The sequence below is a fragment of the Rhinatrema bivittatum genome, chromosome 3 (genome assembly GCF_901001135.1).
Source record: "Rhinatrema bivittatum chromosome 3, aRhiBiv1.1, whole genome shotgun sequence".
NCBI lineage: Eukaryota > Metazoa > Chordata > Amphibia > Gymnophiona > Rhinatrematidae > Rhinatrema > Rhinatrema bivittatum.
In genome coordinates this window covers 276,097,537-276,118,003 of record NC_042617.1, presented here as the reverse complement: position 1 = coordinate 276,118,003, position 20,467 = coordinate 276,097,537, and the positions used below count along the sequence as shown (strand labels likewise).

At 48.6% G+C, this 20,467-nt stretch overlaps 1 protein-coding gene across 1 annotated transcript in view; it reads right to left on the bottom strand.

Moving 5' to 3' along the window:
• ANKRD52 (ankyrin repeat domain 52) overlaps window positions 1-20,467 on the bottom strand; it is a 184,237-nt gene that overhangs the window by 143,773 nt on the left and 19,997 nt on the right. The window contains exon 6 of the mRNA XM_029594706.1: window positions 17,903-17,990. Coding sequence (XP_029450566.1) covers window positions 17,903-17,990 — 88 coding nt within the window. The remainder of the gene's footprint in view (window positions 1-17,902; window positions 17,991-20,467) is intronic.

The window sequence follows — 20,467 nt, the reverse complement described above, 5'->3', positions numbered from 1 at the left end:
TTGAAATTTGCCTCCAGAGCGGCCCATTCAAGATAGGAAAATTTGGTTCTTACCTGCCAATTTACGTTCCTGTAGTACCACAGATCAGTCCAGACTCCTCGGTTTATTCATCCGTGTCAGCTGATGGAGACAGAGAAAGTAAAACTGACACTGCTTTATAATACACTGATGCCAATTGCAGCTCCTCATATTGATCTGTACCCAAGCTAAATGCAACTGATAAAACTTCTGATATCTGTAATATACAACAGTTGAGGGGGATGACTCTCCACCCTTCTAATATGGGTGGGTTCTGGACTGATCCGTAGTACTACAGGAATGAAAATTAGCAGGTAAGAACCAAATTTTCCTTTCCCTGTACATATCCAGATCAGTCCAAAACTCCTGGGATGTACCAAAGCCCCTTAAACAGGCTGGGACCTGGAGAGTCCCGCTCACAAAACGCCTGGCCAAAAGACAGACTCCCGATCCCCCACATCCAGCCGATAATGCCTCGCAGAAGTATGCAGGGACTTCCTAGTCGCCGCTCTACAAATTTCGTGTGGCAAAACCAACTGAGCTTCTGCCCAAGAGGTCGCCTGAGATCGCGTGGAATGGGTGCTCAATCCTTCCGGAACAGACTTATCCTTAAGGATGTAAGTGAATCCAATAGCCTCCTTAAGACATCTCGCAATGGTAGTCAGAGGCCTGAGAAACGTTCTTTGGACCATTCCACAAAACAAAAAGATGATCAGATAGATCTTTTAAAATCATTTGTGACTTCAAGATAGCGAAGCAACGCCCTATGGATATCCAGCAACCTAAGCTCGCGAGCGTTAGCTTCAGAAGCTCTCAAATTTGGAAAGGCCAGTAACTCCACTGACTGTTTAACATGGAAGGCTGATACCACTTTTGGGAGAAAGGATGGCACCGTGCGCAAAAACATACCCACGTCCGATATGTGAAAGAATGGATCTAGACATGACAGCTTGCAATTCTCCTCGAAGAGCAAATGGCTACCAAGAAAACAACCTTTAGAGACAAATCTTTAAGGGTGGCTCTGCGGATAGGTTCAAATGGGGACTTGCACAAACCCAGAAGAACCAGATTGAGGTTCCAAGGAGGACAACTCTCCTCACAGGAGAGCGCAAATTCTTGACTCCTCGAATAAATCTGATCACATCAGGATGAGAGGACAAGCGGTAACCATCTACCCTACCTCTCAAAGAAGCCAAAACCATCACTTGGTCCTTAAGCAAGTTGAAGGCGAGGCCCTTGACTAACCCTTCCCTGAAGGAAAGGCAAGACATGGGACAGAGAAGCCCGTAATGCCTGTACCCAGTTAGCCACACACCAGGATTCAAAGACTTTCCAGACACGGACGTAAGATAAAGAGGTGGACTTCTGCCTTGACTGGAGAAGGGTAGTAATTACCGTCTCTGGGTACTCCCTCATGCTCAAAACGCCTCCTCTCAAAAGCCAAGCCGCTAGTCAAAAGCAATCTGCCTGGTCGGAATATACGGGGCCCTGCCGTAGGAAATGAGGAAGGTGACTGAGCAGCAATGGATCCTCTACTGCGAGGTTTACCAGATCCGCAAACCACGGCCAGCGAGGCCACTCCGGGGCCACCAGCACCACCTCCCCTGGATGTCTTGCTATCCACCGCAATTCCTTTCCCCACCAGCAGCCAGGGCGGGGGGAACATAGTAGAACTCCCCGTGGCCAAGGTAACAGTAGAGCGTCTATGCCCTTGGCTCTGTACTCCCTTAGTCTGCTGAAAAAAAAAAAATGGAGCAGCCTTCGCACTGTGGTGCGCCGCCATCAGATAGAGATGAGGGCTGCCCCATTTCTTCCAAATGGGGTACATCACTCCGTCTGACAGCTCCCATTCTCCAGGATCGAGAAGAGTATGACTGTGAGAAAATCTTCTTGGACATTTTCGAATCCTGCGAAATGCGACGCAGTTATTTGGACCAGGTGCTGTTGCGCCCAAAGGATCAGTTCCTGAATGGCTCTTGGTGCCCCCCTGTCGATATATTTATTTATTTATTTTATTATTTTTATATACAGACATTCGATCTCAATTGAGATATCACACCGGTTTACATTCAGGTACTGTAGGTATTTCTCTATCCCCGGAGGGCTTACAGTCTAAGTTTTTGTACTACTGCCGTCGCATTGTCTGAAAGAACTCGCGCCGAAAGCCCTTGAACCAAAGGCCTAAAAGCAAGTAACGCTAACCGCACCGCCCTGGCTTCCAAGAAGCCTTCTCCACCAACAAGATGCCCTGGGCTGCTTGTCTCTGGCATACTGCTCCCCATCCAGAGAGACTGGCATCTGTAGTCAGGATCACCCAATCTGGGACTTCCAATGCGACCCCTTGCATGAGGTTGGGTGTCTGCAGCCACCAAGACAGACTTTCCCTGGTCAACGGAGAGAGAAGGACAGGCTGGTGAAACTCCTCCAACAACGGACTCCACTGAATGAGAAGAGCTCTCTGAAGCGGACCCATATGAGCAAAGACTCATGGCATCAGATCTAGCATGGAAGTCATCAAACCGAGGACCTGCAATAAATCCCAAGCTCTGGGAACACGCAGCCGTGACAATCTCTGAACCTGAGCCTGTAACTTGAGCACTCTATCCTGCGTCAGAAAGACCTTATCTTGGTTTGTGTCAAAATGTGCTCTCAGATACTCCAGAGTTTGAGAGGGGGTTAAGTGGCTCTTGGCCAAGTTCACCACCCAGCCTAGCGACTGCAGAGTCCAAAGTACTGTCTGTATGGCAGAACAACAACTGCTCTCCGACTTTGCCCGAATGAGCCAATCATTGAGATAAGGGTGAACAATGACTCCCTGACTCCGCAACGCCGCCACCACCACCCTGACTTTGGTGAAGGTACGGGGTGCCGTGGCCAGGCAGAAAGGAAGTGCCTGAAACGGAAAGTGCTGTCCTAAGACCATGAACCTCAGGTAGCATTGAAGATCTTTCCGAACTGGAATGTGAAGATACGCTTCCATCATATCCAGAGACGCCAGGAACTCCTGGGTACGTACGGCTATCATCACCGACCGCAATGTTTCCATGCGAAAATAGAGGGACTTTCAATGCCACATTCATGCGTTTCAAATTGAGAATGGGGCGATTGTTGCCCCGAAGGAGGGATCCTAAGTAAATGGAATATCGACCCATTCTGAGTTCATTCGGAGGCACCGAACAATGGCCCCCAAGGGCTGCAACCTGTCCAACATCTCCTGCACCCCCCGGCGCTTCTGCAGCAAACCGCAGGAGAAGATCATGAACAGGTCGCAGATGGACCGAGCAAATTCTAAGGTGTAACTGTCCCTTATGACGCTGAGGACCTGGTGATCCTGGCCCACTCCTAGTAAAAACTAGCCAGCCAACCCCTTATAAAAGGAACGGCGGGGTGGGCCGGCCTCGCTTCATTGTGCTGATTTGGAATATGAGGATCCTCCAGTGGTGGGGGATCTGAAGGGCCGACACCCTCCTCGAAGGACTGCCCACAGGACTGACCGCAAGCTGAAAAAGATCTATGTGTCACAGACAGACCCCGCAGTTGCCGAGACTTTAGACTGTCCTGAAAGCGTGGACGTGGAGGAAAATTCTGTCTGCCCTTAGGCTTGTCCTCCAGCAATCTATGCATCATAGTGTCACCTAATTGCTTCACGAGCTGATCCAGCTCCTCCCCCAATAAGACAGAGCCTTTGAACGGCAGAGACGCCAGCTGGGATTTAGACGAAACATCCGCCGACCAGTTATGGAGCCATATAAAAAAAAATTTAAAAAAAAAGACGCCTTGCAGAAACTGCAGCACCCATAATGCGGGAGGATGTCCAAACCACATTGTACAATGCATCCGCCACAAAAGCTATTGCAACCTCCAGTCTGTCTGCCTGTATACCTTGTGTACTACTGGATTCCTGGCTCTCCTGGGAACGCTGCACCCAGCGAAAGCATGCCCTCTGCATGAAGCTGGAATGCGCGGAGACTCAAAGTCGAGATCTCAAAAATCCGTTTGAGATGGACCTCCAGCTTGCGGTCCTCAACATCCTTTAGAGCTGCCGCCCCCGCAGAGATGGTGGTCATCTTTGTGACACCTTAGGGAGTCAAAAGCTCCAGGGCTTGTTCCGGCAAGGAATAAAGCTTGGCCATAGCCCTGCCAAGTCGCAATCCTACATCCGGATTACCTCGCTCCTGGTCCACCATCTTTTTAATTAACTCATGATACGGAAACCCATGATACGGAAACCCGGAAGGAGGACTTCGGAAGCCCTCCAAGACTGGATCCACTCCGTCCTTGCGAGGGTCGACAGGTGGAGGCTGAAGCCCCAGCTCCTCTAAAACTTGGGGAATGAGCAAGGCCAGTTCCTCCCTGCAGAACAATCTGAGAATCTTGGGGTCATCCCCCTCAGCCGTAGGCCCCAGATCGATGTCATCCCCCTGAGTATCCGCCGTGTCCAAATCTGCCACCTGGCTCTCCAAGAGCGCTGTCCCTGGGTGGGTGGCTGGCCTCCACCTGCAGCACCAGACTAGGCAAACGCAGCCCTCTGGCAGTCTATGTTTAGTTTAATTTATTGAATTTTATATACACCATCATATCAGATATACCATCACAATGGTTTACAATATAAGAAGAATAAAATACAATTACAGGTATAAAATCAATAAAACACAGATATAAAGCACTTATATAAAATACAAATAGTAGCAAATAGAAACTAATAAATTAAGCCGTAAAAATAATAAAAAGATAAAAGACCTCTAAAAAGTAAAACCAGGAGTTAGGTTGGGCTGTTCTCAATTGGGTTCTGCAAAAGCACTGCTGAATAATCATGTTTTAAGCGCTTTCTTGAATTTTTTAGTATCTGCTTGTAGTCTCAGATCCACTGGCAATGTGTTCCAAAATTTGGGGCCTGCTGTAGAGATTGCTCATTCTCTTACTTGACTTAGGTGTGCTGAGTTCACAAGGAATCGTTAACAGACCCTTGTTGGCCAACCTAAGGTTTCTTTGGGGGGTATGTAATCGAATAGCCTCAATTAACTGTCAGTTTGTTCGCCGTAATTAGTTCTATGTAGGATGCAGGCTGTTTTGTATTGTGTATGATATTTGACAGGTAGCCAGTGTAACAAAATCAAAATGGGCATTATGTGATTGCATTTTCTGCTACCTGTTAAAACTCTAGCGGCTGCATTCTGTAGGACTTGTAGAGGGCGAATTTTGGATAAAGGAAGACAAAATAGAAGGTAATTACAGTAGCCCATGCTGGGAAAAAAAAATCAGCAACTGTTCTAAAATCCTTTTGTTCAAGCAGAGGTTTCAGTTGAAGGGTGAGAAGAAGTTTATAATAGCCTTCTTTCAATCTGATTGATATATGTTTTCTAAAACTCAAATCTGTGTCTAATGTGATTCAGAGATCACAAACATGGTCAATTGGTTTTTTTCTTTATATTGTTTTTTTTAATGGGACTGGTGAAATGTCTTCATTTCCTTTCCAGCAAAATGATTTTGGTTTTATCCATATTTAGTACGAGTTTCATATGAGAAAGGAGCTGATTTATAATATTGAGGTAAACTGCAATTAGTTTATATGTTTTATCAATTGTATTCTCAATCGGGATCAAGATTTGAATGTCGTCTGCATAGATATAAAAAGTTCAGGCCTAGACCAGCAAGTAGATGACATACCGGCAATAAATATACATTGAAAAGGGTGGCTGAAAAAGTGCCAAACCTTGTGGGACCCCGGTTTCGAGGGGAATCTTTTTTGACATAGTATTTTTGACTTTTACTTGAAATGAACGAATTGTAAGAAAGGACAAAAACCATTTAAAAACTGTTTCATCAGTGAGTACTATTTCAGTCAGACGATCACAGAGTATTGTATGATCCACTGTGTTGAAAGCTGCAGATAAATCTACAAGTATCAAAAAGTATATCTGACCACTGTCAAAGCCTCTCGGGTCAGTATCCACCAGTGAGATCAGTAAAGTTTCAGTATTGACGTGTTTTCTAAACCCAAACTGGTTTGGGAAGAGAATATTAATAGTTTTGAGGTGGTTCGTTAGTTGCTTCTGCACCACCTTTTCAATTAATTTGGCAATGAAAGGCAGGTTGGAGATTGGCCGGTAGTTATTTAATACTTCTGAATCAAGATTTGGTTTTTTTAGTACAGGTTTTATTACAGCACACTTGAGTATGTCAGGTAGGTTGCCTTCATTTAGAAATAGATTTTTTATTGACGCAATTGTTGGTGCGATTAAATGAGCGATTGACTTGAGTGCTATTACGGGAATGGAGTCAATTGGATGGCATGCAGGGTTTACATTTTTATAAGGTTTATCATCTCCATTGTAACGGTTAATTCAAAAGCACTCCATTTGTTCACTTCCTTTGAGTTCATTTTTATTTCTTGCTTTGATGATGATGTAACAGTGGAAGTTAACTTATCAATTTTATTCTTAAAGAAATTTGCTATTTCATCACATTTTTCTTCTTGTAGACAGCCCTCATCCTGAGTCAGAGATTTTGTCAAATTCTTAACTATAGTGAAGAGTGTTTTTGGGTTATGAGCAAAATTGGAGAAATTACTTACCTGATAATTTCGTTTTCCTTAGTGTAGACAGATGGACTCAGGACCAATGGGTATAGTGTGCTCCTGAAAGCAGTTGGAGATGGGGTCAGATTTCAATCTGACGTCAGCTCTAATACATATACCCCTGCAGGAGGCTCTGCTCTTCAGTATTCTCCTCAAAAAGCAATTGTGAATATATATGTGTTTGAATAACTTGGTTAACTTAAGCCACTAGACTTGAATTCTAGCTGGAGACCCCCAGTGCACTCAACCGAGAAATGACGACACCCGGTAATTATATTTATTTATTTATTTTTAATTTTTATATACCGAAGTTCTTGTGGGAATTACAAATCACTCCGGTTTACATAAAACGATGAACTGCCCAACAGCGGAAGGGGGCTTTACATATAACTGTAGAACATAAGGAACAATAAAACCGGATGTCAATTTAACATAGTAATAATAAATATAATATAATATGTACATACAATTTAACTATTTAACGTAGTGGTGATGACCTGTCAAATCTACCATATAGATACAATAAGAATAATATAGTGAACTTATGAAGTCAAAGTTGCAGCTTTGCAAAAGTCTGCAATAGGTACTGAACGATAGTGTGCTATGGAAGTTGACACAGCTCTAATTGAGTGCGCCTTTACACATCCCTAGAGAGGAAGGCCTGCTTTTTCATAGCAGAATTCGATACAGTCTTATAGGTGTCTTAACTAGGGGTAAAGCATGTCTTACCCGTGCTTGTCACCCGAGGTTTCCGTATTCTGAGGCAGCCGTGGGCGGGATACTGAGTCCATCTATCTACACTAAGGAAAACGAAATTATCAGGTAAGTAATTTCTCCATTTCCTAGCGTGTAGCAGATGGACTCAGGACCAATGAGATGTACAAAAGCTACTCCTGAACTGGGTGGGAGGCTGCCCGTGGTCCACTTAGTACTGCCCTTGCAAATGCTGTGTCCTCCCGGGCCTGAACATCCAGGCAGTAGAACATCGAGAAGGTGTGAATGGAGGACCATATCACCGCCTGACAGATCTCGGCGGGTGACAGCATCTTGGTTTCTGCTCAGGAATGGGCCTTAACTTGTAGAGGTGGAGGCTTCCCTGCCTCTATGTAGGCCACCTTGATTACTTCTTTCATCCAGTGGGCTATGGTTGCCCGCGAGGCCGCTTCCCCTTGTTTCTTCCCACTGTGAAGGACGAATAGTTGGTCGACCTTTCGTACAGATTCGACCTTTCCAGGTATCGGACTAGTAGTCTGCCAATGTTAAGTTGGCGAAGGCGAGACTCTTCCAAGTCCTTATGCTCGTCTGGAGATGGCAGCGAGATGGTTTGGTTTAGATGGAAATGAGAAACCACCGTTGGAAGGAAGGGACGGTGCATAGCTGTATGGATCCCGGAGTGAATCTGAGGAATGGTTCCTGACAGGATAGTGCTTGAAGTTCATAGAAACATAGAAATGACGGCAGAAGAAGACCAAACGGCCCATCCAGTCTGCCCAGCAAGCTTCACACATTTTTTCTCTCATACTTATCTGTTTCTTTTAGCTCTTGGTTCTATTTCCCTTCCTCCCCCACCATTAATGTAGAGAGCAGTGATGGAGCTGCATCCAAGTGAAATATCTAGCTTGATTAGTTAGGGGGTAGTAGGGGTAGTAACCGCCGCAATAAGCAAGCTACACCCATGCTTATTTGTTTTAACCCAGACTATGTTATACAGCCCTTATTGGTTGTTTTTCTTCTCCCCTGCCGTTGAAGCAGAGAGCTATGCTGGATATGCATCTAAAGTGAAGTATCAGGCACATTTGGTTTGGGGTAGTAACCGCCGTAACAAGCCAGCTACTCCCGGCTTTGTGAGTGCAAATCCTTTTTTCCACATTTCCTCTTGCTGTTGAAGCTTAGAGTGATGTTGGAGTCACAGTAACCATGTGTATGTTTATTGAATAAGGGTATTGTGTCCAGGCAGTAGCCATCATTCTGGCGAGTCACCCACTCTTCATTGGCGGCCTCTTGACTTTATGGATCCACACTGTTTATCCCACGCCCCTTTGAAGTCCTTCACAGTTCTGGTCTTCACCACTTCCTCCGGAAGGGCATTCCAGGCATCCACCACCCTCTCCGTGAAGAAATACTTCCTGACATTGGTTCTGAATCTTCCTCCCTGGAGCTTCAAATCGTGACCCCTGGTTCTGCTGATTTTTTTCTTATGGTAAAGGTTTGTCGTTGCCTTTGGATCATTAAAACCTTTCAAGTATCTGAAAGTCTGTATCATATCTCCTCTGCTCCTCCTTTCCTCCAGGGTGTACATATTTAGATTCTTCAATCTCTCCTCGTACGTCATCCGATGAAGATCCTCCACCTTCTTGGTCGCCCTTCTCTGTACCGCTTCCATCTTGTCTTTGTCTTTTTGTAGATACGGTCTCCAGAACTGAACACAGTACTCCAGGTGAGGCCTCACCAAGGACCTGTACAAGGGAATAATCACTTCCCTTTTCTTACTCGATATTCCTCTCTCTATGCAGCCCAGCATTCTTCTGGCTTTTGCTATCGCCTTGTCGCATTGTTTCGCAGACTTCATATCATTAGACACTATCACCCCAAGGTCCCTCTCCTGCTCCGTGCACATCAGCCTTTCCCCCCCCATCGAATACAGTTCATTCGGATTTCCACTCCCCATATGCATGACTTTGCACTTCTTGGCATTGAATCTCAGCTGCCATATCTTCGACCACTCTTCCAGTTTCCTTAGATCCCGTCTCATTCTCTCCACTCCTTCCGGCGTGTCCACTCTGTTGCAGATCTTAGTGTCATCCGCAAAAAGACAAACCTTACCTTCTATCCCGTCCGCAATGTCGCTCACAAAGATATTGAACAGGACCGGTCCCAACACCGATCCTTGCGGTTCGGAGATGCGACGGGCTGAACATATTGCCACTAGAAACGCCGTCTTCAAGGTTAGAAGCCGTAGAGACAGCCCGCGGGTAGGTCTGAAGGAAGCTCCCGCTAGGAAGTCTAGTACTAGATTGAGGTTCCATAGGGGTACCGGCCACTTTAGTGGTGGTCGGATTTGCTTGACACCTCTCAGGAAGCAGGAGACATCTGGGTGTGAAGATAGACTGATGCCGTCCACTTTGGCTCTGAAGCAAGCCAACACAGCCACCTGAACCTTGATGGAGTTGAGAGACAACCCCTTCTGTAAGCTGTCCTGCAGAAATTCCAGGATCGTGAGGATTTTGACTGTTCACGGAAGTATGTCGCGGTCTTCACACCAGGCTTCGAATATTCTCCATATTCGTATGTAGGTTAGAGACGTGGAGAACTTGCATTCTCGGAGCAAGGTGTCAATCACTGCCCCCAAGTATCTGCTCTTCTTCAGGCGCGTCCTCTCAGTGGCCAGACCGTAAGAGAGAATAGAGTTGGGTCTTCGTGGAGGATCGGTCCTTGCTAGAGCAGATCCCTGTGTGGAGATAGGGCCAGGGGGCTCCCCTCCAGAAGTCTTTGCATGTCTGCATACTACGGCCTTCTTGGCCAATCCGGGGCCACTAGAAGTACTAGCCCCCTGTGGTGTTCTATCTTGCGGATGATCCTGCCCAGTAGTGGGCATGGAGGGAAGGCGTACAGCAGGTCTTCACGAGGGCGTCGATCCCCTGGGATTGTGGGTCTCGTCTGCGGCTGAAGAAGTTGGGAACTTGGGCGTTGGACCGGGTTGCCAGAAGATCCATGGCTGGAGTTCCCCAGCGGTTTATCATCAACTGGAATGCTGTGGTCGACAGCATCCACTCCCCTGGGTCTAGACTTTCTCTGCTGAGGTAATCCGCAGTGACGGTGTCTTTTCCCACGTTGTGGGCGGCTGAGATCTCTTGCAGGTTTGCTTCCGTCCATGCCATTAGGGGGTCTATTTCCAGGGACCCTGTTGGCTTCTGGTTCCTCCCTGGCGGTTGATATGGGCCACTGTTGTAGCATTGTCTGACATGACTCTGACCAATTCTTCCCGGAGTTTGTGACTGAATCGCAGGCAGGCTAGTCTGACTGCTCGGGCTTTCAGTTGGTTGATGTTCCATCCCGACTCTTCCTTGTCCCATTGCCCCTGGGCAGTCAGCGCCTGGCAGTGGGCCCCCCACCCTTGTAGGCTCGCATCTGTGGTGAGCAACACCCAGGTCGGTGGGGATAGCTTTACCCCCTTGCTCAGATGGTCTTATTGTAGCCACCATAAGAGCTGGATTCGTACATCTTGCCGGTAACTGGAGGCGAACGGTGTAGTCCTGGGACATCGAGTTCCATCGTGACAGGAGGGAGTGTTGTAGTGGTCGCATGTGAGCCCTTGCCCATGGGACGACTTCTAGGGTTGATGTCATGAGGCAGAGGACTTGGAGGTAGTCCCATACCGTGGGGCGAGCACCGTTCACCAGTTTTCTCAACTGATCCATCAATTTCCTTCTCCTTGCAGGGGGAAGGACGACCTTGTCTTGTTGGGTGTTCTAGTGATTGGGAGGGCTGCAGGCAGCTCTTAGTTGTGTTGACGACCCACCCGAGATTCTGCAGTAGATTCTTGACTCTGGTGGTCGCCTGATGACTTTCTTCTGGAGATTTTGCCCTGATCAGCCAATCGTCCAGGTACGGGTGTACGAGGATTCCTTCTTTCCTCAGTGTTGCTGCCACTACCACCATGATTTTGGTGAACGTCTGAGGGGCCTTAGCTAGTCCAAAGGGTAGCGCCCGGAACTGGTAGTGGTGGTCCATGATCACGAAGAGTAGAAAGCACTGGTGGTCGTGATGGACCGGGATGTGCAGACAGGTCCAGGGAGGTCAGAAATTCTCCCGGCTGTACTGCCCTTATGACTGAACGTAGGGTTTCCATGCAGAAGTGTGGTATCCTCAGGTAGCGGTTGACAGACTTGAGGTCCAGGATGGGCTGGAACATTCCCTCTTTCTTGGGGACAATAAAATAGATGGAATAGTGCCCAGTATTTTGTTGGACCCAAAAAACAACAAGGTAGGCGATCCAGTAGAACCGAAGGGAAACAACAAAAGGGATGCCACAAAGAAGCCTCTCTCAATTCTTTATTGGTGGAGACGTGAAAAACTGCCCGACTCTGGCCGAGTTTCGCCGTTTGGATCGATAAGAGTGGAGACGACCTGTGCTGTGTGCAGCTAATCGTATATGGCACCGTTGATCAACGGAATTTATAGGATTTTAAGCATGATTGACGCCAATTGAGCCCCTGAGGCAGCCACTTTATGTGGCGAAACTTAGCTAGAGTCGGGCAGTTTTTCACACTCCACCAATAAAGAATTGAGAGAGGCTTCTTTGTGGCATCCCTTTTGTTGTTTCCCTTCAGTATTTTGTTGGTGCATGGGCACCGGTGTTATGGCCTCTAGGGAGAGCAATTGTGTCAGTGTGGTTTCCACTGCCGTCCTCTTGGAGGGGGAGTGGCAAGGTGATTTCACAAATTTGTCTGGAGGGATGCTGTGGAAGTCCAGATATATCCCTCTCGAATGATGGTTAGGACCCACTTGTCCAACGCTATCTCGACCCATCTTTGGTAGAATAGGGCAAGCCTGCCCCCTATGGCTTCTTCCTGTGGATGGGTCTGTGATTCTCATTGTGGGGTGCGGCTGGGGCCTGGACCTGAGCCGGCTCCCCTCTTATTGTTTGTTCCGAAAGGAATGGCCCCTGCCTGTGGGGCGAGGTGCTTGGTATGTATTCTTGTACGGTCTAAAGCACTGTGATCCTCTGCCCTTGGATGTTCGGGGAGAGGGGCGATGGCTTCTTTTCTTCTTGTCCTCCGGTAGCCGAGGTACTGGGGGATTCGCCCCATTTGTCGGCTAACTTCTCCAGTTCGCTTCCGAACAGGAGGGCTCCTTTAAAGGGCATTCTCGGGAGTTTAGTCATGGAGGTCTCGTCTGCTAACCAGCTTCGGAGCCAGAGTTGTCTTCTGGTTGCCACAATGGATGAGATGCCCCTGGCTGAGGTGCGCACCAGGTCGGACGTCACATCCGTGAGGAAGGATACTGCTGGTTCTAATGTTTCGGCGGGCATGATAGCGTTCCTGGCAAGTGATAAGCAGGCACGTGTCACCATGGCACAGCAGACAGCGATCTGTAGTGACATAGCTGCTGCATCAAAAGACTACGGATGGATTCCTGACGTCTGTCCTGGGCATCCTTGAGTGCTGTTCCTCCTTTGACTGGAATAGTAGTGCGCTTCGTGACAGCGCAGACCATGGCGTCCACTTTGGGGAACACCAGGAGTTCTTTGGCTGAGGGTTCCAGTGGATATAGGTCTTCTAGGGCCCATCCTCCTTTGAAACTGGCCTCCGGCGCATCCCATTCCAGGTCAATCAGTTGTTGTACGGCCTGCAGCAATGGGAAATGGCGTGAGGCCTGACGGAGCCCGACCAGCAGAGGGTTCGTCTTTGGCTCCGCTGTGGCGCTTGTGCCTGGGATGGCCAGCTCCTTCAGGCTCAGAGACATGAGGTCTGGTAACTCGTCTCTGGAGAAGAAACGCATCATGGTTCGGTATGGTTCCATTCCTGGAGGGATTTCTCCTTCCTCCAGGGAGACTGGTTCTTCCTCTGAGGTGTCCATGTCCCCTAAGAGGAGGTTTTTGTCCGGAGGAGGCACGTCTCATGGAGGCCGAGAGGGGCCTGTAAGGTTTTGGTCTTCTGGTGGAGGCTGAGGCTGTGTCACCAGTGGCACAGATTGTGCCTGGACAAAGGTTTGCAGCCCTTTGAAGAATTCTACCCAGGAAAAAGTTCCTGAGTCCATATTGAAGCCAGCGGCGTTCCCCGAGGGGCCCAGCTGAGTAGGGGCCGAGCCGGGGATAGAGAGGCTTGGGGTACTATCGTTGGTGAGGCCAGATTCCTCTACTGGTCACGGGGGGGCCTTGCCCTGGTTCCCCCAGGGCCTCTTCGCACTGCTAGCACAGGGCAGAAGCCACTTCGTGTTGTGCCGCTCTCAGGTGGCAGGCTGGGCAGAGATCTTGTCCCTTGGCTTTCTTGGCCGGTGGTGCCATGATTTGAGCGCGTGGAGTCGAACAAAACCCTGCTGCGCACCTATATACATGCAGCGGGAGGCTTAGATATGCTCTCCGGGTGCTTCGAAGATGTACGTGCAAGCTGCGGAAGATTGTGCGCGCAGGCCGCCCGGCACCTTTGTGCGTGTCGCTGGGCCAACGGCACAGGTGCGCATGCTGCTACGCGCACAAGTAGTTTATGTGCCCGGCTCGCCGCTGTGCGCACGGCTCAATTGTGCGGACAATATGGCGATCAAGGGGGAGGAGATGGCGCCGGCGACCACACAGGCAAGATGGCAACCCCCCCCGGAGGGTCTCCACGAGAGAGGACCCTCGTACCGAATCGGGGTCTAGCCCAGCCAGGGCTGTTCAACCGGATGGGACAGACACCAGGGGGCGATCTGTGCGGCTATCCAAGCCTTGGAGACCGGAGACTTTAAGAAAAGTTTTCTACCTTACCTTGTCTCAGCGCTTCCCGGTCTCGTGCCGGGCGGTCTCCGGCTGCGGGGGGAGAGGGAAATACCTTCACCGCCACGCTCAGTATTGCACCCGCTGCCTCTCAGCCACTCCCGTTCCTGGGGGCTAAGTCCACGCCGGGAACCGGCTACTGGATCGAGGCCTACCTCTGAGGGATCTCGGAAATCACCTCAGGAATTCTCGACTGGGGGAGGGACCCTTAAGTATCACCGCAGGAGAGCGGGGCTCGTCTTGTAGATTTTGGAATTTTCTCTCTTCTTTGGTTTGGATTACCTAACGCTGTGCAAGCGTGTTTAGATTCCCAAACTGCTAAGGAGACTGAGAAATACTGAAGAGCAGAGCCTCCTGCATGGATGTATGTAGTGCTGATGTCAGACTGAAATCTGACTCAGTCTCCAACTGCTATCAGGAGTACACTATATCCATTGGTCCTGAGTCCATCTGCTACACGATAAGAAATTTGAATTTTATTCTTAAAATACTCTTTTTTTTGTGTCGTCAATGATTTTCTTATAATGGCTAAGAGAAGCACAATAGATACCTAGTGTATGTACATTTTTATTTTTCCTCCATTTTTTTCCTAATTTCCTAAAGGACTTTTTGCAGTGTGTATCGTCTTATTGTACCATGGGTTTATTTTTTTGTTGATCTAATGGTTTTTGTTCTGCAATGGTCCCAGAGACTGCTCTCGACTCAGGAACAATAAGAGAGGTTCTTGACCGTCCTTGGTGGGACCCAAATCCCTCCTGCTGGGTCAGAAAGGCTCTATACATTAAAAGAACGAACCTGGGCGAGAACGGAGCCGGGCTGGTGGGGAGTGATTGGGGTCTCAAACTGTCCTCACCCGCAGGTATGGAACCTTGCCCCAGATAGTCCTCATGGTCTCCCTGTCCCCCAATAGGACCCGGGAGAACCGGGGAAAGTGCAGGAGGGAGATCCCCAGCGGTTCCCGAAGGAGCAGGTCCGACCACTGGGGGATCCCAAGACGGCCACCGTTCCCACAGTTATAGCATCAGGAGGCTGCACGCGGGCTGCCCTTCTCTGGTCTGCAGCCGGTGGTGCAGATGCGATTTTTCTGCGTTTGGCAGGCAGGTGGAGGGAGATTAGAGGGTCCCTCTCCACTCGAGGCGCAGGCCGAACACAAACCATGGCGATTCAGCCACGTGGGATCCGCTCCACACACGTGGCAGGCCACCCCTCTTACCATTGCACCCCAACGCAGGAGAAAAAAAATTTACAAGAAAAAGCAGAAAAACCAAGATTGGGAGCTAAAAGGAGCCCCGAAAAAAATGTGTGTGTGTGGGGGGGGGGGGGGGGTGGAAAGTCGTCTTCCTCGCTACTCCTACCTGCCTCTTCGTAGACTGTGAGAAGATTTATTAATCTATTTATTTTTATTATTATTTTTTTTTTTTTTAAACTTAAATACACTGCTAACAAAGCCTCACACCAGTTTCCTGCTCCTAATACTGAAGAGAGCTGTCCAGCTCAATTCAGCAAGTTAATAAAAGGAGAGGAAAGGGAGGAAAAGAGCCAATAAAAAAAAAAATTGCCACCTAAGTGACCTCGTGAAGGGAAGAGATGTACACCCCACAGCAAACCCCCAGCCCGTCCGCCTCGACCAAGCAGGGTAGTGATTTCTCACGAAGAACCCCTGCCCCTGGGAGGAAGGCTCAGAGTAACCAAAAAGAAAAAATACTGGACCAAACTGCAGCAAAGTAAGACAAAAGATAAAGTAGTATAATGGGGAACCGGAGGTTCCACACTCGCATCTGCTGGAGTCAGAAAGATACCGAGGTTTTCCAGAGGGTGCACTGGTGTATAAGGGAGTGCCCTCTGAAGCTTGGTCTGACTCCATCTGCTGGACGGGGGACATAACCCACTGTCTGGACTGATCCGGGTACGTACAGGGAAATACTGAGGAACTGCAGGTGGCATCAGTGTATATAAAGCAATGTCAGTTTTACTTTCTCTGTCTCCATCTGCTGGCACGGATGAATAAACCCAGGAGTCTGGACTGATCCAGGTACATAGAGGGAACAATCAATTCTTGGTTGGCTTCCATGACAGTGGAAGAAAAAAAAACAAGAGGCTTTACGCAAGGAAACCAACGTGGGAGTTTTCTTTGGCTCAGACATGGAATCTGCTCTAGGCACTCCCATCATCTTCAAAAGTCTGAGAAATCAGAGCCGGCAGTTCATCTCTATGAAAAAACTGCAATATAGTCCTATATGGTTCCAGTCCAGAGGAATTTCCCCATCTTCCAGAGAGTCAGGATCTGCCTCATCATCAGTGCCATACGGATTCCTGTCGGGAATACCCACAGCTAACCAAGGTGTGCTTCAGCGCTTAAACATAGTACCAGAAGAGGGAGGAGCCTGAGGATCTGACCTGACAGGGGCGGGGCTAAGGACTACGCCTGAAAAAAAGGATTGCAATCCTCAAAATAAAAATTCTACCCAAGAAAGGGCAAAAGGATCCATGCCAAAACCAGAAGGTACTTCTGCGGGGCCCACAGAGCCGCCATCCCCTGTGGAGGAATCAGTCGAGGGAGTCCAAAGTCAGGCGTTCCTCTGGGTAAGTCCTTAACCAGGCCATCATCAGGCTGGGAAAAATCAGGCTTTGCAAAATCAGAAGATAGTACTCCCTGAACCTCTAAGCAGCACTGACACATGTTAAAGAGCACTCCAGGCTAAGATACCCGAATATGACAGGCAACACAGAGAGAAAAGCACTTAGGTTTCTTGGTCACCAGTGCCATTAGTTCGTCAGGATGCTTAACAGGCGACTAAAGATATACGTCCAGTCGATTTGCGCTGAAAAGACTTAAGCGCTCAAAATTTATGCACACAAAAAAAAAGTTAGGCGCCCCAAGTCTATGCGCTGTAAAACTAAGAGCACTGACACTGCGCCGAACCTGGGCACACAAATACATTTTAGAATGTGCACACAGGTAGCGCACCCAAAAGAAACTGGGCGCATAATTCGGACACAGTCGGATGCACCGTGCACACCGACGGTCCTGTACAGGGCAGCCGAACACACAGAAAAGCGCACAATAACACTACTGCGGCCTACCACTTGGCACACAGGAAAAACCTAACAGCGGGGCCTAGCCCACCTGGGCTGCTCAACCCACCAGGCTGCCCTGTTTCCTTAATCCCAACAGGAGCGGGAATGACCATCAGAATGGCACACCAAGCACAGAGAAAGTCCTATACAACCCCTCTACTCTGTCTCTCACTCTTTTGTTTTAAAAAAATAAATAAAATATTACCTGAGCTCAGCCCTTCCTGGCTGAATACAGAGTGTCTCTGGCTGCAGGGGGGGGGGGGGGGGGGGGGGGGAAAGAGGGCACAATCAGCAAAGTCCACACAGGCCGAAAAATCAGCTACAGACCAAGGCACACATCTGAGGGACCATAGAAATCACCTCAGGAATTCTCAACTGGGGGAAGAGACTATTTGGTATAACCTCAGGAGAGCTTTTCTTTACAAAATTCTCCTTCTAAAATCTGAAGCAATCCTCAGTAGGGAGATGCACATCCACCATCTGCTGGAGACGGAGCATACTGGCAGGCTGAGGTCACTACAGGGGTATATATACTTTGATGTCAGTTTGCTCAGTCTCCATCTGCTGGTAGAGAGTCCATGTGTCTACATGCTACGAAACCACATTTCACCCAAACCATAGTCTGCACACACCAGGCTCAAAGACTGTGGGGCTGACAGTCCAACCTCTCATTCTTAGATTCCAATCTATTATCCAAGTGATCAGAAATTTTACCATGAGAAACTGAATAGCTCATTACCCTCATGTGGTCTTACCCAAGAAAGCTGCCCAGTGTATTGGCTGCCGCTCCTTCTTATCACAAATATTTAAGTTGGCCCCCTTGTTTAACAGCAGGATCACCATCTGGGATGGAGAAGGGGGTGAGAGAGAGAGAGAGAGAGAGAGAGAGAGAGAAAATGGGACAAAAGAAGAAGAAATAATCAGACACACACTCAATTCCCAGAGACAAGTTGACTAAGTAGATATTTCATGATGCTTGTGTAGGTAGCTAGCTCGGTTGCCTCAACTGCTTAGTAGATTGTCCAGCCCTTTGAGTCTTTTCTATTGTTCTATTGATTATGTATATCTTATCTGTAATCCACTATGAAAGGAAAATTAGTTTCTTACCTGATGATTTTCGTTCCTGTAGTACCACGGATCAGTCCAGACTCCTGGGTTTTGACCCCCTCTAGCAGATGGAGACAGAAGTTTTCAAAACAAAACTCCGCCTTATGTAGGATGGTGCCACCTACAGTCCGGCAGTATTACTCAATGTCAAAGCAGAATGGCTCTCAAAAAACCACCATAACTATGTACAATAACCCTTTAACAAGAAAAAGAAATAATCAGTTCACTTAACCCTCCTAGGGACTGAACCTGTAGAACCACTTGAGGACAGTCAATCCAATTTCTGCAGATCTGAAAACAAAATCAATCAATAACTGAGCGGACTCTCTCTTACTTCCATGCGTTCCCCGGGCAGGACTCTGGACTGATCCGTGGTACAACAGGAATGAAAATCATCAGGTAAGAAACTAATTTTCCTTTCCCTGTACGTACCCGGATCAGTCCAGACTCCTGGGATGTACCACAGCTTTCTTACCTGGGATGGGATCGGAAAAGTGTTGCCACCACAGCATTAGAATACCCTTTGCTCCTCGGCGGCGCCTCTCAAAAGCCATGCCGCTAGACAAAAACGATTGACCTCTTCCAAACACACAGGTCCTTAATGGAGAAGATCCGGGAGCAGTGGCAACCGCAGGGGACCCACCACTGCCAGACTGACCAGGTCCGCAAACCAAGGCTGTCTCGGCCACTCTGGAGCTATGAGGATGACATCTGCTGGGTGTATCTCCACTCTTCTGAGCACTTTGCCTATCAGCGGCCAAGGAGGGAAGACATACAGAAGCACGTCAGTCGGCCACGGCATCTACCTCTTCTGCTTCTGTTTCTCTGCGGCGACCGAAGCAGCGTGGAGCCTTGGCTTTCTGAAACGTTGCCATGAGATCCAGGCGGGGTACACCCCACGTGTCACATGAGAGATGGAAAGCTTCACCTGCAAGCTCCCATTCCCCGGGATCGAGGGGGTGCAGACTGAGAAAGTCTGCCTGAACATTGTCGACTCCTGCTATGGGAGACGCTGCAATACTTACTAAATGCTTCTCCGCCCAGCTGAACAGCTGCCGGGCTTCCGTGGCCACTGGCTGGCTCTTGGTTCCCCCTTGGCGATTGATATAAGCCACCGTGGACGCATTGTGAGAAAGAATTCTGACTGACTTCCCCTGGAGAAGGCAGAACGCTTGCAACGCTAACCACACTGCCCTGGTTTCCAGACGATTGATCGACCACCACTGAGATTCTTCCTGGGACATTGTCCCTGCACCAACTTCCTCAGGCAAACCGCTCCCCAACCAGAGAGGCTGGCATCCGTGGTCACCACTGTCCATTCGAGCACCTCCAGGGGAACTCCTCGGGATAAGAGGTCTGAGATAAGCCACAAATCGAGACTGGAGCGCGCCGTATCCGTAAGAGAGAGAGGTAAATGAAACTGTTCAGAGATTGGATTCCAACGCGAAAGCACCAGCTCCAGGTTGGAAGTCATGAAGCTGAGAACCTGCAAATAATCCCGCACTCTGGGGAGACTGTTTGCCAATAAGTCCTTGTAGCTTGACAATTCGGTCCTTGTAGCTTGACAATTCGGTCAGAGGTAAGGAACACTCTCCCCTGTTGAGTGTCGAATAGAGTTCCCAAAAACTCCAAAGACTGGGTGGGCACCAGTCAGCTCTTGGGTAAGTTGATCACCCAAGCCAGTGATCACAGGAGTTGAAGCACTTTGCGAAAGGAAAATTAGTTTCTTACCTGATAATTTTCGTTCCTGTAGTACCACGGATCAGTCCAGACACCTGGGTTGTGACTCCGCACCAGCAGATAGAGACAGAGCAAAACCTGTCGGGCTTCCCTACATATAGTAAGGTGCCACCCACAGCCCCTCAGTCTTACGTAATGTCAAAGCAAAACTGCAACCATACTAACTAACTAGATTGCCCTAATCAGGGCCGATTACACAAAAACCCCCAGCTGGACCAAAACATCCTGAACCAGAGGCTAACCAATCGAAACAAACTGAATTTTAACAACTGAATCAACCGAGCGGACTCTCCGTTCTTCAGAAAAACTTAAACGTTCAGAATCTTCAACGCTGTATACCCGGGCGGGATCCTGGACTGATCCGTGGTACTACAGGAACGAAAATTATCAGGTAAGAAACTAATTTTCATTTCCCTGTACGTACCCGGATCAGTCCAGACACCTGGGATGTACCAGAGCCACACAACTACGGG